General features: G+C 39.0%; 1 protein-coding gene across 2 annotated transcripts; it reads left to right on the top strand.

Moving 5' to 3' along the window:
• The first annotated feature begins 329 nt into the window (after window positions 1–329).
• Fem1c (fem-1 homolog C) lies at window positions 330–24108 on the top strand. Of its 2 annotated transcripts, none has more exons than XM_051200793.1 (3): window positions 330–479; window positions 1235–1964; window positions 19476–24108. In XM_051200793.1, exons 2-3 carry the CDS (start codon window positions 1421–1423, stop codon window positions 20783–20785), a joined length of 1854 nt encoding a protein of 617 aa, XP_051056750.1. In that variant the 5' UTR covers window positions 330–479; window positions 1235–1420; the 3' UTR covers window positions 20786–24108. The 2 variants fall into 2 exon arrangements, with proteins under 2 accessions (XP_051056750.1, XP_051056751.1); XM_051200794.1 differs by having other exon boundaries at window positions 335–482.
• Window positions 24109–26555: the final 2447 nt, after the last annotated feature.

Here is a 26555-nt window from a genome sequence, read left to right as displayed (position 1 = left end):
AGGCCCCCGCCCCCTCTTAGGGCGCGTTCCCGCCTCTCCCGTAGCACGCAGGCGCATCTTTCGTGGGGCTCGCGCAGGCCCCTCCCCACCACCCCGCCCCCGCCGCCTTACCCTGCCCCGCCCCTAGGCGGTTGCTGGCGGCAGCCGCCGCCCTCCCTCGACCCAATGGCGCGGCTGCGGCGTCAGTAATGTGAAGCAGAGCACTGGCTTGTCCGGCCCCCGGGCCTGCAGCCCATTACACCATCGGCCGCCGCAGCCGCTGCATCCCGAACGGCCTGGGAGGGCGGGTGCAGATAGCTCCGCGGGGCGGGGCGGAGCGAGCAGCGCGGCCGGATTCATTCCTGTGGGGCGCGGGGCATGGAGGAGCTGTGCGGCCGCAGACGGAGCGGGGCAGTCCGGGCGACAGGGACAACGGTTTCCATTTGAAGGGGCGGCCGGAGCCGGAGCAGCGGACGGCGGGAGTACCAGCCCCGGGGCAGGTAGTGGTGGCTGCGGCCTGGGGCCCGGCGGCGAGGCCTGGGCGGGAGAGGGCGTCGGGGCGGAAGGCCGCCGGCGGGGTCGTGTGGGCCGCGGGCCCGGGGACCGGCTGGAGAGGTGGGGGCGAAGGTGACAGGGCGATCGCGGCCGCCGAGCCGTCGGCGGCGGACGAAGTTAAAAGCTGGAAGGCGGCCGGATTTCCTTAGCGCCTCTCGTAGTTTGAAGGGAAGAAAGCCTTTCCGGCGAGGTTTTAGGTTGAGCGGGCCGAGGGTTGGTGCGTCTGACCTTTTTGTTCCCTGTCGAAACCCATCCCGGCCACCATGAGGCCTTCCAGCCTCGCGCCCTTGGCGGGTTCTCTGCAGATGCAAGAAAGAAACATTTCTGAACCCGCCGCCGCCTCTCCTGCCTCTTTCGGTTACTCGCTGGGCGTGTGCAAAAGCCAAACCAGAACAAAGCTGGGGTGGCCAGAGTAGGACACGAGGAAACCGATCGCCTGTAGTGTTTCATTTTCTGCACATGGGGAGAAACTGCCTCCCTCCGTACAGTCTGGTCTCTGTGAAAACACATTTGTGTTTTCCTTTCGCCTCTCTTTTGAGGGGAGGGGGACAATCGTCCCTAAGGTACAGCCTTTTTCCTGTTTCTCCCCCCAAAATTATGAAATAGGGAAGCCCAAATCGTGTTTTTTTTGCCTTTACTTGTATGGAAAATTCTAAAACTGCTACTTTTTCTTAAATTTTTTTTTTTTTTTAAATTCTAGTTTGGTGCTCTGCTTCTCCGATGTTGGAATGCGATAGGACTGAACATACTCTCGGTGGTTTTATATCCGTTCTGGGGCGCGGTGACTAACATTGAACTTTGGCTCCTGTAACTTGCCTGCGTGGAGAGTTAAGCTGGAGCTTTGCTTTGAAGGATAAATAAAGCTCAGCCTCCCGACTGGACATAAATGGATCTAAAGACAGCCGTGTTCAACGCAGCGCGCGATGGCAAACTCCGGCTGCTCACCAAGTTGCTGGCTAGCAAATCTAAAGAGGAGGTTTCCTCCTTGATCTCGGAAAAAACAAATGGGGCCACCCCACTGTTGATGGCTGCCAGGTATGGGCACCTCGACATGGTGGAGTTCCTTCTAGAGCAGTGCAGTGCTTCCATAGAAGTTGGGGGCTCTGTCAATTTCGATGGGGAAACCATTGAGGGGGCCCCCCCTTTATGGGCCGCTTCTGCAGCAGGACATCTGAAGGTTGTCCAGTCTTTGTTAAATCACGGAGCATCTGTCAACAACACGACCTTAACCAATTCAACTCCTCTTCGAGCTGCGTGCTTCGACGGCCATTTGGAAATAGTGAAGTACCTTGTGGAACACAAAGCCGATTTGGAGGTGTCCAACCGACATGGGCATACATGCTTGATGATTTCATGCTACAAAGGACACAAAGAGATTGCTCAGTATTTACTTGAAAAGGGGGCAGATGTTAATAGAAAAAGTGTTAAAGGTGAGTACACCTTTTTTTTCTTTTAGGTGGCTGCCTCCTATTTTCAGGAAGTTTGATAACAATTTTTTTTAGCAACATTGTTGAGTAGGCCTATATTAACAGAACTGTGTTTATATTAGGTAACCTTTCCCGTATTTCCTTGACTCTGTTACTTGATAGTGCATTAAGCAAATGTGACAAATGTTTCCAGACTGTTAAACAACATTTTGTCTGTCTTCCCTAAGGTTACAGAGCTTATTATTGACAGGTGAACTGAACCATTCTGGCGCATAATTTGATCCATTTGGAAATATAGTGAAGAGTAATGCATTGTTTTGAACTTTTTAAAGAATTATTTTGGGGTAGTGAATCACCATCTTATTTATTCTAGGTGGGCATTTATTTGTTACTCTGTCATAAAAGGCTAGACCACACTGCCTTGAAAGGATTAAATCTGAAAGGGATATCTGTTCCCTATTCCACTTATTTGTGGCCAGTAGAAAATCCTTTTATGTAGAACATGTATTAAATGTAGCAAGACAGAAAATGGATTCGAAAGACCTGCTCAGGGCTGAAAAAGCTAAACCAGGACTAGGTTAAACCAGTGTGGATTTGTTGGCAACAATTTAAGGACCTTTATCAGGAAGAGCTTAGGTTTACAGAAGAGTATAACTTTCACAACAATAGGTTAGAAATTCTTCAGACCTTTAAAAGAGACTCTCTCTGCACAGTTTGATAACCTGAAGGTCTTAATTAAATCCACAGAGCAGTAGCTGTTAAAATTTAACAGTAGCATAAATCAGGTGAAGAAATCTTTCAAACATCATATATTGATTTGCATTGCTTACAGTGAAAAATGTTTTACTACCCCTGCATTCTCGACTTGTATAGAAGTCCACAGTCATTTATAGTTCGTTTCATTCTTCTAGAAATAGACTGCACCCCTCCCTCCTTGCTTTGCTTTTGCTGTTGGTTTACACTCCTACCCCTGAGTGAGAGTGTGTGTGAGTGAAAAGTGCAGGTGTGGGTGTTTGTGTGTCTATGTGCACACAAGTGCATCTTAATCCTAGATTATGTCATTTGATTTCAGCAAATATGGCTGGCTCATTTTTGTTTGATATAATTTTTCATTGAATGTATATAATGAATTGATCTAGGACTGCTAGGATAAATAATCCTGCTGTGAATATTTTTGAAGAAAAATGAGTTTTTGCATACTTCTGTGAGAAATAACTATTGTATGAAGCAAAGAATGTGCTGTGATAGAATGCAAACCATGCTGGGGGCACTGTATTGTTACTGAACATTTTTATAACAGTATTTTTTTTTCCTAAAAGGGTCTTATGAAGATGAAACAATACCATTGAGATTTTTTTTGACATTTTTCAGAGCAAATGTAAAAATCTTTAAAAAAAAATCCTAGTATTTAGACAATCCTTCCAAAGATACTTCTAAATTTTGTACAGATGTGTGTATGCAGTTTTATTTTATTTTTTGTTCTATAACTTGTTTTTTAGATTAGGAAGTATTTTTAAGTTCTTAATCATAGCTCCGTAATTTTGAGAACTTAGCACTCTTTGTACACGAATGAGATGGATGTGCTTGTTCATTTTTATAAAATAATTAAATCTTGTCAGGATAGTTGATACAACAGGGTATACAGTTTCTTTAGTGTTTTCCCTTTTTAAAAACTTTTTTCCTTTTATTAAAAATAGATTTTTTTTTTTCCTCACATACTATATCCTGATCATGGTTTCCTTCTCTCTACTTCTCCCTGTTCTTTTCCACTTGCCTCCCATCCAAATCCATTCCCTTCTGTCTCAGTAGCAAACAATCATGATTCTAAGGAACAATAATACAATAGTCTATAATAAAACAAAAACTAATATGTTAGAGTTGGACAGAAACAAATAAATAGAAGGAAAAGAAGCCTAGAAAAGGCACAAGAATAGAGACCCACTTGCACAATTGTGAATCCCATAAAAACACTAAACTGAAAGTCACAGTATATATGTAGAGGACCTGGTGTAGATCTGTACTTGCTGCCTCACTCTGAGATTATGTGCGTTGGTCATGTTGACTTAGAGGGCCTTGTTTTCATGCTTGTTCTCCATCTCCTCTGGCCCCTCAACTTGAGGGGAAAGATTTGGTGGAGACGTTCCATTTAGAGCTGAATGTTCCAAGGTTTCTCTGCATAATGTCTGTGGGACTCAGTATTTCTTTCCATCTGCAGGAGGAAGCTTCTCTGATGATGGCTGAGCAAGGCACTGATCTATGAGTATAGCAGAATATCATTAGGAGTCAAGGACAGGAGTATTTGGTTTTGCCCTAGGTCTTTGGGCTATCTAGTCTCAGGCTCATGGTCACCCAACCTGTGTTGGGTATGGGTTTAATCTCATGGATTGGGCCTTTAAGTGAAATCATACATTGATTGGTTACTTCCACAGGCTTTGTGCCACCATTGCACTGGCATATCTTGCAGGCAGGACACCATTGTAGATCAAACTGTTAATGGCTGGCTTGGTGTTTACATTTCTCTTTGGTAGAGTGCATAGTACTTTGTGGTACCAAAGATGCTAGAATATAGGTACCAGCTGACTTCTCCATGTCTATGAATTGTGTAGGTGTTGTCTTCAGTGAGGCTTTACCATCACTTCGTGGAGAGCAACATATAGTCTTGGCAACAGCCTGGGTTGTTTGGGGATTCCCATCGGACCCCCTTTGACCAACATTTCAGTTAGATGTAACCCAACCCCGGTGCTGGAAGCTTCGCTTGTTGACAAGAGATGGTCAGTTGGGGCTGTCTTCCCCATTTTTTGACTAGTTCATTGAGCTTGCCTTTGTTTATGTATGTAATTTAGGAAGCTTCTATTGTATTAGATTCCCATACTCCTCAAATGGCCCTTAATTTTAGCTGTCTCTCCCTATATTCCCCACTCATCCCCCTTCTCCCTTCTCCACTTGATCCTCCTGCTCCAGCCCACCCATCTGTCCATAGCTATCATTCCATTTCCCTTTCTTAATGAGACTTAGTGCTTCCCCCAGTCCCTTACTCTGCCTAACTTGTGTGGTTCTGTGGATAGTAGTTTGGCTATCATTGAATTAATAGCCATTATGCACATATAAGTGAATACATACTATATTTGTCTTTTTGTGTCTGAGTTACCTCACTCCGAATGATTTTTTTTTCTGTTTCCATTCTGCAAATTTCATGGTTTCATTTATTTTAATAGCTACATTTTTTCTTTCTTCTGTTGAGGGACATCTAAATTGTTTCCAATTTCTGGCTGTTATGAATAGAGCATCCTTTGGGTATATGTCCAAGAGTGGTATATATATAGATGGTAGGTTATTTCCCATCATCCCCAGGAACCGCGCTGATTTCATAATGGCTGTATAAGTTTGCACTCCCACTAGCAATGGATAAGTGTTCCCCTTACTCTGCATCCTCACCGTCATGAGCTATCACTTATTTTTATTGATTTTAGCCATTCTGATGGGCATAAGATGAAATCTCAAAGTATTTTGGTTCAAGATCTGCATACTTGCCTGGCAGTGGTGGTGCACACATTTAATCCCAGCACTCTGGAGGCAGAGGCAGGCAGATCTGAGTTTGAGGCCAGCTTGGTCCACAGAGCAAGTTCAGGATAACCACAGCTACACAGAAAAACCTTGTCTGAAAGAGCCAAAACCAAACCAAAACAAAACAACAGCAAAAAACCCTGTATGCTCTTCTAATGGAGCTTTACACTAATTCTGAGTTTTTGATGATAATCAAGTGTTTTTGTAAGCATCCGTCAGTATGTTTTCTTGTTTGTTCTTGATTGTCTTTACAGGTAGGTTGATGAGTTAAAAGACTAGACTTTTTTAATCCCAGTGAAGAATGTTTTATCATGTTAATATTGGAAATGCTTCAAGAGAATTAAAAAAAGTGTGGGGGGGTGGCTAAAAGATTTATCTTGGTGAGGCTTTATCGGTTTAATAATGTTCATGTTACTGATACAGCCAGGTGTTCAAGTCAAATTGGAGTATGTTTTAAATTCTTGAGTGGAGAGATGAGTACTGATACTATTTGCATTATATTTTCTAAACTTGATTTAAATACCTGTATAGAAACAAAAGGAATGGCTCCTTTCTCATTACCATTCTCATCTCATTATCACAGCTTTGTATGTGAGGATCTGTGCACTCGCTCTTTTGCCAGGTGATCTGCGAAGTCTGAGTCATATTTTCTTTGATATCAACATCTGATAGTCTTTTTAAGAAGACAACTAGGGCCAGGTGTTGGTAGCACATGCTTTTAATCCCAGCACTCAAGAGGCAGATGGATCTCTGAGTTTGAGGATAGCCTGGTCTACAGAAGAGTTCCAGGACAGCTAGGGCTACACAGAGAGACCCTGTCTCAGATCCTCCCACCTCCCAAAATAAGACAAATAGGGAAAGAGTTATTATACCAAATGTTTCATATACCTTCAATTTTTAATACATATACAGATTGTATCGTTTTGTGCATACTGTATTAACCTTTTTGTGAAGCCACTTCTTTTGGACCATGATTGTTTATGAATATTGGTGACAGATCCCAATATACACACTCTCACCCTCCTGGACTCTGATCCTGAAACTTTGATTCTTTGATAATTATTCTTTGATTGATCCTTAGGTTTTTTTTTGGGTGAGGATATGGGGGAAGGGGAAGTCACTGGTAGTTAGAAAGGAGGAACCACTTAAAACTGATGTATCATACCTGACTTAGCAGTGAAGAAGGATTTTCTTCCAAATTATAGCTCTACTTTAAAAATGATAAATTCTGATAAGACAAGGTGTAGACTAGAACAGTTTTCTTTTTAGTGGTGGTGGGGAACTCAAGGTCTCATGCATACTAGGCAAGTGCTCTACTCCTGAGCTACATCTTTGGACCAGTTTCTTATAACATATGTTGTGCATTGGAAAGTACTCTGAAAAAGAATACCAATAGGTTATGTTTGGTCTTACTTTAAAATACATGAGAGTCTTTCATTCCCTTACTTTTTAACAAGTAGTTGACAAGTGGCTATTACTTAAACTTTTCCTGTTACTTTTTAACAGGCTGTTGGCATTTTTGAATATATTTAAATGGAAGGTGGAATTCATTCATTAGTTGAGAGGGCACTTTAAGTCCTTCAGTATGCCACTGGGCTGTTAGACTTAGGCAGGCGGTCTAAAGAAGAGTAAGACAAGATCCCTCCCTGTTCTTGATTCTCTGCCTTTAAGGTTTGATCTTAGAGATAGCTTCATAAGCAGATACTATTAGATGTATGGGAAAAAATTTACCCTAACAACACACTTCCTAAGGGACAGTGGGCTCCTTCTTTTCCCATAGCATTCCATAAGGGAAGAAAATATTTCAAATACTCAGGACTATCTCACTAGTTTAACATAACTATTTTTTAATCTTTTTTATTTTATGCATATGGGTGTTTTGTCTGTATGTAGTCTCTATCATGTATTTGCCATGCTTGTGGAGACTAGAAGAGGGGGTTGGATCCCTGTGGGACTATCTGGGACTAGAGTTACAGACAGCTTTGAGTTGTCATGGGACTGCTGGGGACCAAATTCCGATCCTTTGGAAGGGCAACCTGTGCATTTAACCACCAGGCCACCTCTCTAGCTCTGTAACAGTTGATTTTTTTTTTTTAAAAGTATTTTATTTATTTTTATTTTATGTGCACATTTGTCTGTGTGATGGTGTGGAGAACTACCATGTGGGTACTAGGAATTGAACCATGGTCCTGGAAGAACAGCCAGTGCTCTTAACCACTGAGCCATCTCTCCAGCCCCAACAATTTTTTTCGAGACAAGTGGTTCCTGTTTAAAACCAATGGCCTCCAAATCTGAAGAGATTATATTAATTCCCAGAACTGCCACTTAGCACTTCACATTTACAGTCATCTTTAGCTTCTTTAGCTTCTGATTCATTGGAGATTTTTTTTGCTTATGCTTAGAATTTTGATTTTGCAGTTCTTAAGTGAAGTTACTGAAGCCCTTCATGTCTGCTTTTATATCCAAACTGCTGGGAATTTATCAGGTTAGAGTGCTTGATTAGGTATTACCAGTAATAGCGACTCCTTAGTTGGGTTGAAGATTGGGCCCACAAGACATTTTCTCTTCACTCATGGGTCAGTCATTTTAGATATTCAAGGTGATGAAGTAAGTTGGTAATGAGATAATTATTGTAGCACTTTGGAGGCTCTGAGCTACTGCTGCTAAGTGAGTGTGCACTGACTAGAAATGCTTTTTGGAGACAGACATAAGTATAGGGAGATAGAGAGAGAGAGAGATTGTTAGTTATTTCAGAGTGGTTGATTTTTCATTGGACCTGGGTTTGATTCCAGACCCATGTTGGGCAGGTCATATCCACCTGTTACTGCAGCTCCAGATCTGATAGGGTCTTCTGGCCTCTCTTAGACATACATACACATAATTCTTTTTAAAATCCTAAAACATGAGTATAGTTTATATGATACAGAATTTTAAAAAAAATAAATGTCCCTTGAAATGATGTTGGGTTGAAATGTGTTGAAAGGTTTTTGATAGTTTTTATAGTTTTTCAGGCTTTGGAAATACTATGGAGAGGCACACTGAGAAAAATGTTCCTCGAATCCAGGAATTGGGATATAGGTATATGCATAAGGAACAAAAGGCACTCGGGATTAAATTATAAAAAAGCAATAAATTCAGGCAGAGAAGTTTAATTTTGAGCCAGGTGTGGTACATGCCTTTAATCCCAGAACTCAAAGCCAGGAAAGACTACATAGGGAAGAAAGCCTGTCTCAAAAGGGGGGGGGGGTTTGAAAAAAAAGTTAAATTTTGTTTGTCATGCAGTGGTATCATAGATTGCTTTTCATTGTTGTGGTAATCATGACCAAAAGCACGTTGGGAGGAAAGGGTTCAACTAGTGCATCTCCATTATAGTCCATAATGAAGGCACATCATGTCAGGAACTGAAGAAATGTGGAGTACTGCTCACTCACTGGCTTTGGCTTGCTTGCCATGGCTTGCTCAACTTTCTTCTACTACACAGGACCACGTGCCCAGAGGTGGCCCAGTGGGTCCTCCCACATCAATCATTAATCAAGAAAAGGCTCTGTAAGCTTGCCTTTTGGCAGTCTGATGGAGGCATTGTCACAGTTGACTAAAGAGTCCTTTTCCTAGAAATGTTGTCCTGTGTCATGTTGACAAAAAATAGTAACCCAGGAAAATGTTTCAGCAGAGAAATAACTAGAACTTTAAGAATATTCTGGTACCCTGTGAGTGTTTGAGGCCAGAGACATCATATATTTTTTATCTTGTATATTAGGGAAAGAATTTGGTCTACAGCATTTGGTAAGTAGGCTTGCTAAATGACTAAATTAGATTTAAGAGAGGGAATGTAAGCTCTTTATGTCAAGCCCTGTGTGTTTTATAGTCTTCAATGGGGGAACAGGTCTATAAATTTAAAAGGTTATACAAAAATCATAGTGTAGGTAGACTTGGTAGGGGTTCAGGAAAAAGTAAAATCTATGTGACAGATAATTGTATTAAAAGATTTTTGAGACTTAATTTGGGCAGGTTTTTGTCTTTGGTAATCATACATATACAGATGAAGAGAATATGTCAGATTACAGTGAACCAATATTAAAAGAAAGATACATTTCTTTCATCATCTCTGAATAGTTCAAAGCAAACCCATTTGAACCCATTCTTTTCCATAGAGTGTGGATGTAGATCCATTAGGGACTCAGTTATTTATATCATTCTTTTTAAAGACCTAGCTGTGTGGTGGTGCATGTCTGTAGACCTAGCACCTTTGAGGCTAAAATGGGAGGATCCTAAGTTTGGGGATTGCCTGAGCTCTGTATTGAGACTATGGGAGGCATACTTTTTCCACATAGTGTATAGGAATCTCAACTAGTAAAAGCTGTTTTGTAAATTAAAAACTGTTGAAGATAATAGACTAGGGTAGAGCTGGTTGTTTTGGCATGTAGGTTATTGAACATTGTGTTTAAAGCAGTTCTCTGGTCTTTGAGCTGGAGGACATTTACCAGCTATTGGTTATCTTCAGCATACCTGTGTGCTGAACAGAAGGACCTAAACCTTCATTCTGCTCTGGTATCTGGTTTTAATTTGGTTTAGTAATGCTTAAATAATTTGCTAGTTGAATTCATTAACATTTTTAATGCAGATCTTCAAGTTGTTCCCGACTTGTTTTTCCTTTGTCTTCATGTCTCTATATATGGTCAGGAAGACTTGACTTGCTCCTTGAACTAGCTGTAGAAGATGTGTAAACTGAGTTAATGAGAAATAGCTGTGTGGCTAGCTTTGTCTGGAGATAGAACTTAAAACTTTGAATTCTCACAGAATTAAACTAAGGTTGGTAGCATGAACAACATTGATGTGTCTGTCATTTCCTAGTTGTTGCTAGCCCTATTAACTCAAGACAGTCTTCCCAAGTTTTATATACTTGCTGTTAGGTATATGTGTCTCCTTATGGTGTTTATTTTAGTCAGCTTTAATGCTTTGTTAAATCTTTTTGCTTAAAATAAAATTTAGAAATCCAGTATTATAGTGATTTGTTTCTTTGGTGTATTAGGACAATGTGATAGAAGACAGAGGTGGAAAGGCCCAGGATAAAAAGGTACTTGGTGTATATCTGTCCAAAACATCTCTCTTTCACCTTTCCCTTCCCTTTGGGAAGAGCTGTAGTTAGATAGGAGCCTGTGAATTAGATGAGCTTGGAAAGGGGATTACAATGAAGTTTGGATGTAACATTGGTATTTTCAGTCTTCAAATGAGCTTTTTTACAGATGAGAGCTAGTTTCTGTCCTTGTCCCTAAGCTCCAGGGATTTAAGTCTTGAAGTCCCTACTTCATACGTAGCAAGTCATCTGCAGTCCTTTCTCATCCATCCTGCATCTTACATTGGCAGATAGAAACAATGAAGTATTTAATTTTGTAGTGAGCTCATTGGCTTGCGTTGTTGAGTTTCTGTGTGTTTCTGCTCAGTGCCTCAAAGAAGCAGTTAACAAAGGGAGGGCACATGATAGTCATGGCAGTTTGTTGTTCTTTTTGATAACTATTTTTTCCTGCTTCTTAGTGTCTCCTGTAATGGGTACGGTTTTCCACCCGCCACCTGGTCTTGTTCTACCGCACCAGCCCCAATTAACTCACAGAGACTCTGTATTTGATATAATTCTGTTGGCCCGTTACTAGTTTCTTATCTGCTAGCTCTGTCTTAATTATTAACCCATTTCTAAGTATTTCCACGTGGTCTTATGTGGTCTTCTTACAGGGAAAGGGGCCAGCATCTCATCTCCCCAGTCTCTCCATCTTGACCCCTTACTTACTCCTTCCTCTTTCCTCCTGATCTCCTAGTCCTGCCTATCTTGCTTTCCTATTGGCCAACAGTGCTTTATTCATTAAACCAGTATGAGAAACATATTTACAGAATCGTATCTCCCATCAGTCTCCCATGACAGAATATACATGGGGGAAGGGAAATAGCAGAGAACCTTTTGGTACTCCTTTAATATTCTAAATCATTTATACATTTTTTAGCTCCTCCAATTCATGCAAAATTACACAGGGTGTAAAGGACTCTACCTTTTGTGCACATGTTCCATCCCCAATCCTGTCTAGATCACTTCTAAACTCAGCCCAGATACAAAGTTAGGAAGAATGAGTCATTGATCAGTCATAGCAAGCTGAAGAAGAAAGATGAATTATTTATTTTCAGACATACATTCTACGATGTGGTCTTTGTTCCTGTCAGTCAAAACTATGTTTTACCAGAAAAATAAGTGTTTTGATTATTATTGGGTTTTTAACGACTTTATTAAGATCTAGTTCACATTATCATTCACTTATTTAAAGTATACAATTTAGTGGGAGTTTTTAATTTGTTTAATGAGTTATATAGCTACCACTGCAACTTTTCATCATCCAGGTTCATTATCTACTGCATTAGCTTCAGGTGATTACTAAGTTTCTTTCTGTCCCTGTTTTAGACTTGTTAAGCATAAGTACAGGTAGAATATACGGTCTCTCATGACTTGCTTCTTTCACTTAGCATAATGTGTTAAATGTTCTTTCAATTGTACCATGTTGGTTTAATATTTATTTTCAAATAATAATGCCTCTATATAGATCAGTGGTTCTCAGCCTGTGGGTCGCAACTCTTGGGTTGAATGACCCTTTTACAGGGGTCTCCTAAAACCATCAGAAAACAGATATCTACATTATGATTCATAACATTAGCGAAATTACAGTTACGAAGTAGCAACAAAAAAATTTTATGGTTGGGGGTCTCCACAACATGAGGAACTGTCTCAGCATTAGGAAGATTGAGAACCATTGATGAACACTTTTTGTTTTTTGTTTTTTGTTTTAATTGTTTTTTTTTTCCAGCATTTTGAGTAATGCCATTAAGGGCATTTGTATAAAAATTCCATGGGTTTATATTTTCATTTTTCTTAGATGTATCTGTTGCCAGGAGTGGACTAGGGTTATAATGGTCATTATTTAATTTTTGAGCAAGTAACAGGCTGTTTTTCAGAGCAGCTGCATAGCTTGTATTCCTCAGAATGCAGGAGGGCCTAACTTTTCTGTACTTCATTAAATATCCATCCTAGGATTGTGATTTTGGTTCATATTTCTCCCATGACTAATAATGTTTAATATCTATTCATATGCTTCTTTTCATGTATTTGTTTGCTATTTCTGTATCTTAGTGTCTTCATTTATTTTTGTATGTTTTAAATTGAGCTATTTAACCTTTGTATTATTTAGTTTTAAGAGTTGTTTATATAGCTGGGGTTATTGGCACACACCTTTAATCTTAGCACTTGGGAGGCAGAGGCAGGTGGATCTCTGTAAGTTGGAGGCCAGCCTGGTCTACAAAGTGAGTTCCAGGACAGAGAAACCTTTCCTTAGGGGGGAAAAACAAAAACAATAAAAAGACTTGTTTATGTATTGGGTGTACAAGTCTGATCAGATACATATTTATAAGCATTTTTCCCACTCTGTGGATCATTTTTTCATTTTTGATGGTGTTGAAATATTTTGCAGATTAAAATTTTCCATTGTAGATCAGTTGCATATCTGACTTTAAATAAGATAATTGCTTATTATTACATTTATATTTATTTTATGTTAGTGTGTATGTGTGGGCACACAGATACCACAACATATGTATGGTGATCAGAAATAAAGCTATAGGGTTTACTGACACTGTTTATGGCTTAAGAACTTTTTCAAGGATGAAAATTGTATAATTGTAATATATACTATATTCCTTCTTTGGCTCATTCACATTTAGACTAAAGAGCAGGACATAGTAGGACACATGTCTATATCTGTTTTTTGATCTAGGATGCTTGGTAGCATTTATGCTTAAACATTGCATTCTATTCAAGTAGGGGAATTATAGTTCTGTACCAGCAGGCAGGGCTGAATACAGAGAATTCTTGAACCTCCGAGCCATACTGTCTTCATTGTGTGGTTCAAACTTACATACATCAGCATAAATTCTTTTATCAGTTAATTACAGGAGTCTTTAGAATTTGTATCAGTGAAAATGCTCCCTCCAAGTACTTCTTAAGGAATATTCTCATATACCATAAGCACATGGCAAGTTGCGGATCTTATTATCTATCCCAGCAGCATCCCACTGAATATGGCTCCTATTCATTCTTCTAAATTTTCTTTGCACTTCTTTTGAATTTACGTAGCTATAGTCACATCATACTAACTTTAGTCTTTGAGTTAAAGCTTAATATGCCATTAGCTAGCTAGCTTGAATTGTTAAAAGGATGCCCACTTAATAGAGGTGTCTTGAGAAATTATAAAAGTTCCCATTATGAGTTTGGTGAAAGGAAGTTGTTTTTCTTCAAATGAATTTGCTCAATCATTGAAAGTCATGTAATACAAAGTGCTTTTCTTTTCCTCTTTTTTTTTATTCTTTAAAGGTCAATTCATAAAATTTCAATGTCAAATACTTTTATTTTGAACTATTTTTTAAACTTTATTTTTATTTCATGTGCATTGGTGTTTTGCTTGCATATATATGTGTTTGTGTGAAGGTGTTGGATTCCCTGGAACTGGAGTTATAGACAGTTGTGGGTGCTGGGAATTGAACCCCAGTCTTCTGGAAGAGGAACATGTGCTTTTAATTTCTGAGCCATCTTTCCAGCCCCCAAATACCTTTATTTTGATTTAGGATGTTTGATAGCTTTTATGTTTAAACATTGCATTCTATTTTTTATTGTTTCTTACTTTGAAAGTAGAAAACATAATAAGGTAAACCTGCTAAAATCTTTTGGAAGTATAATCATTGTGTTGTGGGGGTGTTTTAAGAGCTATAAAACATAGGAAATTCTTGAGTCAAATATGTAATAATTAGCATATATTGTTTAAAATCAGTGATGATAGCTGTCAAAAACATGGTCTTTGACATGTAAACTTAACCCAGATGATTAGAAAGAACAAAATGATTTGATCTTTAAATTTGGGTAGAATAGTAATTTTTTTTATAAAACATTTAACAGTATATTAACAGTATATTTATCACTTAAATAACTGGTAGTAAGTGTAATTAATAGTTGTCTATCAGATTATAGCAATAGATGGATTTTTCCCTCCTTTTTTGAGACAGGGCACTGTGTATCTAGTTGTCCTGGAACTTACTATATAGATCAGGCTGCCTTCAAACTTAAGAGAGCTCACCCCCTTTTTCTTTTTTTCTTTTTTTTTTCTCTTTTTTTGTTTTAAATCTTTTATTTTATATAACAAAGTCCAATTAAATGAAAACAAACATTTATACACAATATTTGGGAATTTGGACGTCGTTCTTTCCAAACTACTTCCTGCTGGTAAGGGGCGCTGTCATGGGGGATTCGAAGAAGATTCAGATATCCTGGCTGTAGTCTGTAGGGCTCACCCCCTTTTTCTTGCAAAGTGCTAAAATTAAAGGCATGAGCCACTATTCTGGCTTTCATTAATTTTTTTAAAAGGAGAAAAAGTTTTGTACAACAGGAGGAAATGTTTCATTAATAGAAGTCATATAAATTAAAAAATAATTTCAGAATATATAAAAGTGGAACTTACTGTGTTTTTTCACTTCTAAAGTTTAATCTTTTTATACATTATATCTTAATAATCATATCTATCCTAATTCTTGGGCAACCTCTCGCATGTCTCCCTAGTCCTTTCATGTCCCCTCCTCCCTCCCTTAATCCATAACCTACTGAAGCTAGTCAGTGCTGCCTGCTGAAGTGTTCTGTTCAATTGGTCTTGTGCAAGTAACTGTAAATGCAGTGAGTTCATGAGTGTATTAACCATGTTATGTCCAGGTGTCAGCATTATGTAACACTTCTCCTGTTTTACTAGGACTTTGGCATATATCTCTTGCTTTTCAACAGTGAGACTTAGCAGTGTTCTCCTTATTTTTTGTGATATTGCTGCCAAGTATTTTACTTCCATATGTAATATTCCAAGCCCACAAGATATTGTTGAGAAAGTTATATTTACTTAGATGTACCCACAGATTTCCCCTTTTTGTATATCTGTACCCATGTCTCCTGGCTTCCATGTACTTATTCCTTCTGCTTTAAAAAAAAAAAATACTCCATGATGTTTAGGCTTTTCCTAGTAATATGTATTTTAGTTTTTTGCATTTGATAGTTGTTATTTTTATTTATCCATGATGTGGATCTAATTTGGCAGTTCTTTTCTGTTAGGAATTTTCAATGTGATTCTGTGTCTCAACTCTGTTCCTAGTGAAACTTTGCTGTTGGTTTTGTTTCTTTCTAGCAGAGAATGAATGGGAGCCTTCTGTGGTTTAATGCTTTTCTCTTTGACATTAGTTTTCATATATATGAAACACACACACTCCCTTAGCGAACCCTAATAAAGGTGCTCACTTAATTTTGGAGACAAGATCTCTCCACAGCTTTGAAGGTATTAAGTAGGCTAGCTGACTGGCTCGTCCCAGTAATCTGCTTGTCTATTCCCAGGAATTTGTTTGTCTACTACCTCCCTCCCTCCGTAGTGCTGGGATTGCAAGTGGGTGCCATCACACTCAGTGTCTCTGCTAAGGTTCTGGGAATCAGTCATTTCCTTGCTTGCAGGGCAAGCACTTTACCCCTGATCCCTCAAATCACTGTTTGTTGTCATCATATAATGCACAGAAGAGAAACCAGAACATACAAACCACAAGAGCTGTGAAAAAACCCAGTAAGACATTGTATAGTTATTGACACAAATTTTATATGAAGCTTAGCATATTCAGAGATTTTTTTTAAAAAAGTTAGATATTAAAGGGAAATCTGAAAACTACAAAAAAAAAAAAAAAAACCAAATAGACATTCTACAACTAAAAAAATTCAGTGGGTGGCTTTTAAAAATGGATTACTCATAGCAGATTAGAAACTCGATGGGTCAGATGAAAAGACAGAGAAAAATCACAGATGGGAAAGGACTACAAGAGATAAAGGGAACAGTGCCAAAAGGTCAGCATGCCTAAAGCCATAATTCCAAAGCATGAAAATGAGCCAAAAGCAGTATTTTAGGACATAATCTTAGAAACCAGGATAGTTAACAATGGCTGTCAGTGTGCAGAGCAGTTGGTAGCTGCTCTGTCCAGGAAGCTGGATTGCCTCTGGAAGTTCCCATCTGGAAACGAAGGCCTGGTGGATTCCTGGAGAGCGAGACACTGGTCTGTAGTCCCTCTTGGAAGGCTGAAGAAGCAGGTTCTGGCGTAAGCACAGGCTGACAGTAGCAGTGGTAATAACAAGATAGATGTCCTCACAACCAAGGGGCAGCAAAACCTAGCTTGCTTTTCCCTCATTTTCTCTATCCCACCCTCTGGTGGGATGCCATCAGAAGATGCTGTCCTCTCGGGTGGAATGAGGATCCTGACTCCTCCCTTAGACCTTCCTAAACAGACATGCTCAGAGGCACACTGATTCCAGTCCAGCCAAAGTGACAACCAAGATGAACCATCACAGTACCTGAAGGATGGCACTGCTAACTTCCACAGGCACACGCATTCACACACATGATTTGAGCTCTTCTGTGACACTCTTATCCTCCAAGTGGTATCTGTATTTGCTTCTAATGTTGGAGTCCATACAGTAGCACCCTCAGTTATTTCACTGAAGTTGATTTACCTTTCTGTGATGGCTTATCTATTTGTAGTTCACCTTTGCCTGGGTGGAACTGTACCCTGAAGTGTGGGAGTTTCCAAAGCTCACTTCCTGGCAGTGGTTGCAGTTTCCTCCAGTCTGCAGTGCAAGGCTGTTAACAGGCCTATTTTTTTGTTTTTGTTTGTTTTTAAGCTGTCTTCTAGAACCAGTGAAGAACATTTGGAAGTTTTGCTCACTTTCCTAGCCTTCTTTCTCATCCTGGATTATTGTTGGCTCTTAAGTGCTTTCAAGCAAAGCTTTAGATTACATTTGTTGTTAGACATGCTGGTGCATACTGGTAACCCAAAATTCAGGAAGTACAGGCAGGAGGAGCTCAGCAGTTTGAGAAAAGCCTTGGCCTGTATCAGAGTAAAATCAAAAATGAAGGAAGGACAGATGGACTGGGAAAAGAGAAAAGTATTGTTTATTTGTGGTAAGGGTTTGTCTGCATACACCACACTGGCCTTGAGTTTGCACTCTAACCACCTCTCTTTGCCTTGTGGTGGAATAGGGAGGTGCACAGTCCCACCTGGCTCTCTTAGTAAGTAGTCTTGAGTGATCGAACAGCTCTGTCACTGCTATTACTAGACAAAAGAGCTCCTCTTCTTTGTCCTCAAGCCAGATTTTTTTTTTTTTTTGCCTGAATATGGATGAATTCAAAATACACACATTCTAATTTTCAATAAATACAGAATTTTAGCTCATTTAAAACTGACTTGCTGTATCCCTATTCTTGATTTTCTATTACTCTTAATAGAAAAGAATTCCATCCAAAGCGCCCCCCCCCCTTTGGCTCAATTTTTTTTTTTTTTTAACTTAAATCACTTATGGAGGGGTGTGAAAATAGAGGTTCTAACTTCAGAAGATTAATTTTTTTTTTTATGTACTTGGAATAGTGGTCACGTTTAATTGGAATTTGAAGCAAATGACAATAATCAGAACCTCTGCTTACCCTGGGTGGTTGACAGTACTTTGTTGTTGATCACTGAAATCTGAGACAGAATAAGCAGACTCTAAATAACTCATATAGTACTTAAAGATATTGTGGAAGATCAAACAAGATTAACCTTTGAAATGTTTCAAAGTTCCCATGTGTACCTGAAAAAAGTAATTTTAAATGGCATTTACTTATTTAGCAGTTGGGGTGGGAGGTTGTGTGTGCATGGTGTGTTGTGGAAGTAAGAGGACAACTAGACAGCCAGGTCTCTCCTTCTCTGTAGGACCCAGGGATAGGACTCCTCAAAAGTGCCATTACTTGCAAAGCCATTCGAGGGACCATGCTCTCTCTCTCTCTCTCTCTCTCTCTCTCTCTCTCTCTCTCTCTGTGGGGGAAGTGGAGGATGTACATGTGTTTGCAGGGTTTCTGTTTTCTTTTTTCTTTCGTGTGTGTGTGTGTGTGTGTGTCTGTCTGTCTGTCTGTCTGTCTGCTCTATATGCCAGACAACTAGCTAAATTGGTCCAAGGCTTCTCCCTCCCACCTCCATCTTGGTGTAAACATACTGGGATTTCAGGTTCACACTACTGTGCCCAGATTTCACATGGTTTCTGAGGATTCAAACTCAGATCTTCATGCTGGTGGGGCAAGCGCTATGCCAGTGCCTTTTGTCAGTTTTAATCCATGTGTAGGGTGATGGGATAGTGTTAGAACATTTGTTACATCTAAAAAGAATGCTTAGAACATTGTAACAGGAAATAACCCATTATAAAAGGGTCTTGTATATCTCTTTTGAAAGTTTATATTGAACCACACACACATTTTTCAGATTTTAGTGGATTTTTCCTATGAAATCAGTGTTTTGAAGAATACTTTGTGTAATGAGTTTTGACTTTAACAGTTAAAACTCGTTGGATAATCAGTTGCTTTGAAAAAAAAAATTGCCCACTACTAAAATCAAATGGAAGAATTTTAGATCCTAAAGACTAGATTCTCCAATTATAAATGGAGAAACTGACCCAGAAAGTTGACTGAAAGCTACAAATGGCTTAAATTCATTTTATCCATTTTTGTTCAGAGACTATCACTTTCATTTGAATATGAATTAAAAGTGCCAATGGGCCATTGATTAAGGAGCTTTATCTAGTGACTTTAGATGTGTTGTTTGTTTTCCTTTCCATACTCATTTTAGTCAAATTATTCAAGAAGTTTTGTAAGTATTTTCTTCCACTCCTGCTGTATATCAGGCCCTAATATTAGGTGCTGAAGGTCATTGTTATCTCCTTTGTAATTATAGTATGTCCTACTTATGATTGGCTAGAGTTACCTGTGCTTTTTTTTGGGGGGGGTTACATTATAGCTTGGTCCTTCAAAGTGTGTTCTTTTCCTTCTCTTTTAGGCAACACTGCGTTGCATGATTGTGCAGAGTCTGGAAGCTTGGACATCATGAAGATGCTGCTTATGTATTGTGCCAAGATGGAAAAAGATGGCTATGGAATGACTCCTCTTCTCTCAGCGAGTGTGACTGGTCACACCAATATTGTGGATTTTCTCACACACCATGCCCAGACCAGCAAGACAGAACGTATCAATGCTCTGGAGCTTCTGGGAGCTACGTTTGTAGATAAAAAAAGAGATTTACTTGGGGCTTTGAAATACTGGAAAAAGGCAATGAACATGAGGTACAGTGATAGGACTAATATAATTAGTAAACCAGTTCCACAGACACTAATAATGGCTTATGATTATGCCAAGGAGGTAAACAGTGCGGAAGAATTAGAAGGTCTTATTGCTGACCCTGATGAGATGAGAATGCAAGCGCTGTTAATTAGAGAACGTATTCTTGGTCCTTCTCATCCTGATACCTCTTACTACATTAGATATAGGGGCGCTGTCTATGCCGACTCTGGAAATTTTAAGCGATGCATCAACCTATGGAAGTATGCTTTGGATATGCAGCAGAGCAATCTGGACCCATTAAGCCCAATGACTGCTAGCAGCTTACTGTCTTTTGCTGAACTCTTTTCCTTTATGCTACAGGACAGGGCTAAAGGATTGCTGGGTACTACTGTTACATTTGATGATCTCATGGGCATACTGTGCAAAAGCGTCCTTGAAATTGAGCGAGCTATCAAACAAACTCAGTGTCCAGCAGACCCATTGCAGTTGAATAAGGCTCTTTCCATCATTTTGCACTTAATTTGCTTATTAGAAAAAGTTCCTTGTACTCTAGAACAGGACCATTTCAAAAAGCAGACTATCTACAGGTTTCTTAAACTGCATCCAAGAGGAAAAAATAACTTCAGCCCTCTTCATCTGGCAGTGGACAAGAATACTACATGTGTAGGGCGGTACCCTGTTTGTAAGTTTCCATCTCTGCAAGTTACTGCGATACTGATAGAATGTGGTGCTGATGTGAACGTCAGGGACTCTGATGACAACAGTCCCCTACATATCGCTGCTCTGAACAACCATCCAGACATCATGAATCTCCTTATTAAATCAGGTGCACATTTTGATGCCACAAACTTACACAAACAAACTGCTAGTGACTTACTGGACGAGAAGGAGATAGCTAAAAATTTGATCCAGCCCATAAATCATATCACATTGCAGTGTCTCGCTGCTCGTGTCATCGTGAATCATAGAATATATTATAAAGGGAATATTCCAGAAAAGCTAGAGACCTTTGTTTCACTTCATAGATGATAATTGAAACTGTACTTCAGCACTGTTAAAGCACGACTTGGTAACAGTTGATTCATAAATGAGCACTGTTGTGATGACACCAGCATTCATTTAGCTTGATATCATTGTGCTCTCATTGGCTAAAGCATTGTAAGCATCAAATTTGCAGGATTGGTTTCCCAGTATTTAATATAAATAGACCGTATAATATATTGTTTGTGAATTATTGAGAAATGTGACGTCATACTCAAATTTCTGAAACTGTCTGCCAAAGGCCATTCTGGTTTTGTTTGCTGTTGGGTGTTAGGGACAGAGTTAACTGTTTTCAGTGATGTCTTTATACTTTACTAGTTTGTGAATTTTATACAGTTGAAAGTCATCTTCCCCGGCTCCCCTCTGTCTTCAAATTTTGCCCGTTTCCACTTTATTTTTCTCCCTAACTATTTCCGCTACAATGTTCCCCGAACCTTTGGATCCATGCTAGGTCATAAACCTTATGGACTTGTTCACCATTTGCAGTTACCATAAGTGCTTTATCTTCTCTATGCACCGGCTTAAACTGGACTGTTGTGTGTTGGCATATTCTCTATGCAGCAGTTGGTCAACTTCAACTCAAAACACTGTTTTTCTAAGTTATGAAGTTCCTGTCACAAGAGCACTCTTACAGCATGTCAGTTTTTAGAGTTGCCGGTAAGCAAGTTAAGCTCAAGCTTTAATTTTATGTTTTGTTTGGTTTTGCTTTGTTTCTTCACATCTGAGGTTTCTTCAATCTACAGAAAATTTTTATATGCTAAATTTGGGAAACAAATCTTATTACAACTCATTAACCCAGTTGAAATTTAGGTCTGTCATCTTAGTGTATCGTGCAGTAAAGGAAGACCTTTCTAAAGTGACCTGCCTCTCATACTGCTCCAGCGTTGTCCTGCTTGTGCTGATGGTGTGACTAGGTATAGAGAATCTGCTTCAATTTAACCTCAGAGTTTATCACACAGCTTAATGAGTCACATTGAGCTATTCAGTCATTGAACTGCAGACCACTTTTAGTTACAAAAAGGCTAAAGCATGTCAGTGGCATGATGCTTGCCAAGCCAGATCTAGGCATCTCAGATAATTAAGGTATTTTAGTATGCAATTTACTGCCATAGTATCAAAGGTCAATAACAGTGTTCTTTTTTCCTTTGTTTATGTATATCTTTTAAAGATAACGTGCATGAATTACTTTGATCTCAATTATTTGTCACCCTATTAAACACAAAAGATTGCACAGTGATTTCTGTCCCCTTAATGAAAGCGCCTCCTTCTCTCCCCTCCCTGCCACTTCCCTTCCCCCAGCTCTTTCTCCCTTCTCCCTCTCATTTTTTTCCCCTATCAAAGATTTGTTAATGCCACAGAAAGGGCTCTTTTGACTTAAGATAAGTGAAAATTCAAACGATTCAGGTAATCACTCAGCACTTTACCGTATTCAGTAGAATTTAAAATGGTACATTGCCCTGGAGATGTAATAAGAAAATTGTTATGAATGAAATGCTCCTTACTTATTCTAGAAAAACAACAGTCAGTTCACCTGTGAACTTTGTGGTCTGGGTCACTTGGATTTAGGGGATGCCATTTTATTCTGAGGGTTGATGTAATGTTACTTAAAGAATTGTCATTGCAATCACATTCATCTTTATTCAGTAAAAATTTGTAATGAAGGGTAGTGAATAAAGAACATTAGACTTTTTCATTAAACAATTGAGGTTTAATTCTTTAAAAGGTATCTTTACTCATTTTACTGCATTTTAAATTAAATTTTACCATTGGAAAAATGGATTAGCTATCAATGGGCTCTTTTCAACCCTTTAATGAAAAGGTTTTGCTATGCTTTATTTACTGTGGGCAAGTCTGATAAGATATTTGAGCTGCTATATATAAGAATAATATACCATTTAGACAGATATTCTAGAAATATCAAACTATTTTGAAATCATCTGCCTCTAACTTTGTGGTATGAAAATTATATGTGAACTATTTGGGGGGTGTTTTGGTTTTTTTGTTTGTTTGTTTTTTGTTTGATTGGTTGGTTTGGTTTGGCTTTTGTTTTTTAAGAAAACTTAGCTATTTTGGTAAATCATCATTGGTTGATCTCACTTTGGGATAAAAGATGACAATTTGACTTAAAGGGATTTAATACCTGCCTCCCTGCTTTGCCCAAAAGAATCTGGCTTACATGGTCTTAGCTCCTTCTAAGGCTTACTGTTGTATGGGTGGACTTGAATTTCATAATCCATATGAAATAAGGATATCCTCGCGTAGTGGCTTCCTTCACGAAGAACAGAGATCTAGAACTGGTCTTTAGTCTTGAAAACCATGATGCTGTATTGCAGTCAGAATGTGCCTCCCCCGTTTCTGTTTGCCTACTCCAGAAATGCCCTTGGGAGCTCTTGAAAAGGCAGTGAGGTAGCTCAAAATTAGCCATGATTTTATTTTAGAATAAGATGGTTCAGGTGTGCAACCTCAGATAACTGTTAGGGCCTTTATTTGAAAATTGTGAGACTGAATGAAATAAAATTCAAGTTTGTGGGTTCATTTTTGTCCATGGGGAGGAAATGCTCTAATGTACGAATCAAACTAAACTGGACACCATAGCTTGATAGTATTGGCTGGTATTAATGTTTAAATTTCAACAATGTTTCTCCAGAAATGCCTCTGAATTTCAGATGTTCTACAATTTTGATCATTATTGTGAGAGAAATGGTTATTTTATTCAGGTACCCGTCTCCTTTCTAAAGGCAAATGAACTACAGTCTTAAAAGTGTCATTGTTTTCTTATCCTTAAGTCTGACAAGCATAAGCCCCAATCAGCAAGTTAACTTGGTGCCCTTTATGATTTTGAAGTTAAGTGATTGCTCATTTACAAAGAAGTAATTTGCAATACTTTTTAAAAACCCCATTTACTGTAAGTTGAGAAATTGTTTAGGTTATAGTTTGAAATTTAGCTTCTTAAAATCAAATTGCCCAGCAGAACCCTTCGCTGAATGCACAGGTGTGTTCATCCCTGTAAGTATTTCCCAGTAGGGGCTGGGTGAGGAGTAGTGCTCTTACACCCTAGTCAGCAGCACCATTGCTTGGAACCTGGACCACTTTAAAGTTAGGTATAAAGGAAACTTGAAGTGCTTGTCATCTTTTTTCTCTTCCCTCTTGTGTATCACCAGACAACTATCTTCTCTCCCTTTTGTTGGTGCCCATTGTGTATCTTTTAAAAGAAGTACTGTATCCAGATGCCAGCCAATAAATTGTCACACAATGGAAAAAGAGTATGCCACAGCATTGTAAGGTTTAATAAAATTTAAGTTTGCACCAAACTTAAGTGTGCTCTTATTAACTCTTAATTCTTGATGAGTGTTACCTGGAAATACATTACAATGGATTCCATTTTAGAAAAACTGCCTACTTGGTAATTTACAGCCAGTTAGAACTTACCCACACCATTTATTAATGGTCTGCTGTACAAGTAAGATGACTTGCATATAGTTTGCTGTAACTTTTTCTCTAGTAATACCATAGGAACTGCAGACTGGGAAGACTAGTGAAAAGCACAGGACTGCCTAGTAAGCTTGTTCTTGTCTTTAATGTTTTGTATCATGTGCAGTGATAACATGCCATAAAGGTGAGTTTTCATTATATATATATATAATTTTTTACATACTAATCTCAGTTCCCTCCTCCTTCCCCTCTTCCCACCACTCCCACCTTCCCTTCATCCCACCCCCATCTGCTCCTCAGAGAGAGTAAGGCCTCCCATGGGAGTCAATGAATTTTGTCCCATCACCATGTTGAGGCAGGATCAGCCTAGATACCTAGGCTGAGCAAGGTAACCCTCCATAGGAAATGGCTCCAAATAGCCAGTTCGTTCATTAGGGATAGCTCCTGGTCCCACTGCCAGTGGCCCCACAAACTGCCCAAGCCACCCACTGTCACCGGCACTCAGGGGGCCTAGTGAAGGTAAGTTCCTTTCCCTGTGTCTTAAGTTATCTAATACAGGATTTTAATTGAACTAGGAAGTTGGTCATAATTCTAACCTCATGAGTATAAGTTAGAATTCAGTGTCATAGCTTTTCCCTTTTGGAACATTATTGTCTGCCTTATTCATGGGGGTCTTTTTGACCATTTGTCTTTATTCCCATCAGTGTGTTAACTATGGTTGTCTACATCATCACCAGATATTTAAAAGAAAAATCTTACCAAGCTTGAGAGCAAAAGGGTATCTCTAATTTTTAAGGGTTTGAACAAAAAGATGGATGTGTTGGGATCCTGTTCCTCACAGTGCCATATTTCGTTGAAGTTTGGACTTTGGGAGTTAGGAGGAATCATTGGTTCTTGAGTATCATGTTACTTTATGTTTGTCATAAAAGGCCCATTAAATAAGATTTTCTCATTAAATTACAGCTTTACACTATTATGTGATTTGAGTTGGTTTTCCTCATGAGTTCCTTTTAACGATTTGATGACAAGTAGTTTTGTTAGTGCGGTTGGGCTATACTTATTTTGAATGCTGTGGTGTGAACTAAGAGGTACCCAGGACTTGACATAATGCCAAAACTATAAATGAAAAGATCATTCTATTTTATTTATGAATCATAAAGTCTCTCTAGTCTTCAGTGAAGAGAGTTCTACTAATACAGGATGTCTGAGTTTATTATTATGTATCTGTTTTTTTCCAGTGCTGGGATTACAGAAATGAGACCAGTTAGTCTACCTTTTTGGCCAGTAGACAGCAATTCCTATTTATCTTTGTGGTAGCTAATGTTAAAAGATCTATGGCTTATGTGAGTGTAATTTTGTAAAGAAATTGTAGAAACTTAGTTACGAAACACAAACCTCTGACTTGTCTGTGTTCTTAACAACTGGAATATTTTAGTATGTAGTAGAGCATATACCCAGCAGTGGACATTTCCATTAGCTGAACTGTGGACACTTCAAAGTTTACCAGTTTTCCACTAACATCCTTGTATCTGGACCCATTCTAAGATCACTTGCATTTAGTCTTTTTGTTTTCTTATCTCGCTTTAATTTTTTCCTAAAATAGTGTTTTAAAGTTTTTTATAGCACATTCTCTTCTATTCAGGTTTCTCTTCTATTATACAGGGCAGGGCTGTAGTTATCTAGATAGGCATATCCTTCTTGTTCTTTCAATGAATATACTGTTTAAGCATGGCCATCACTGATGATGTGAACATTAATCACTTAGTTAAGAATGTAACTACCAGGTCTGTATATTAAAGTTCTATCGTTTCATTCCACATTATATTCTTTGGAAGTAAGTAAGTCATTAGCTCCAAATGATGCTTGAGGGGAGACTTAAGCTTTAATTTCTAGGAAGGGCCATTTGCCTGTGTTACTTGGAATTCTAATGTAAAGGAGATTTGATTCTTCTCATTTACTCAGTTATGTTTCCATATATGTTACCAATGCATTTTTGTAACTAAAAAATTGTATTTTGTTTTTAAATTGTCCCAGCTTTTGCTAAAAATGAGTCACTACAAGACGCCCAAGGCTGGGATTGTGCTCAATGGTGGATGCTTGGGTTGGGCTCAGCACCCCCACTCCTACCCCAAATACCAGACAGTGGGATCTCATGGTGTGGAGACAGTAAAAATGAAACCAAACCATATACTATGGGCGAGACAGGCAGGGCTTCTTCACTGGGGTTCACATTTCTTGTAGAAAGGGGCAAGTGCTGATCAAAGAGGTGATTGGGCCACTCTGTTCATACTTTGATTGGGGCTAAAGGGTGATGGGGACTAAGTTT

Source organism: Phodopus roborovskii, unplaced genomic scaffold (assembly GCF_943737965.1).
Source record: "Phodopus roborovskii unplaced genomic scaffold, PHOROB, whole genome shotgun sequence".
NCBI classification, from domain to species: Eukaryota; Metazoa; Chordata; class Mammalia; order Rodentia; family Cricetidae; genus Phodopus; species Phodopus roborovskii.
Note: the sequence above shows the minus strand (reverse complement) of the source record. Positions and strands in the feature narration are given on the sequence as shown.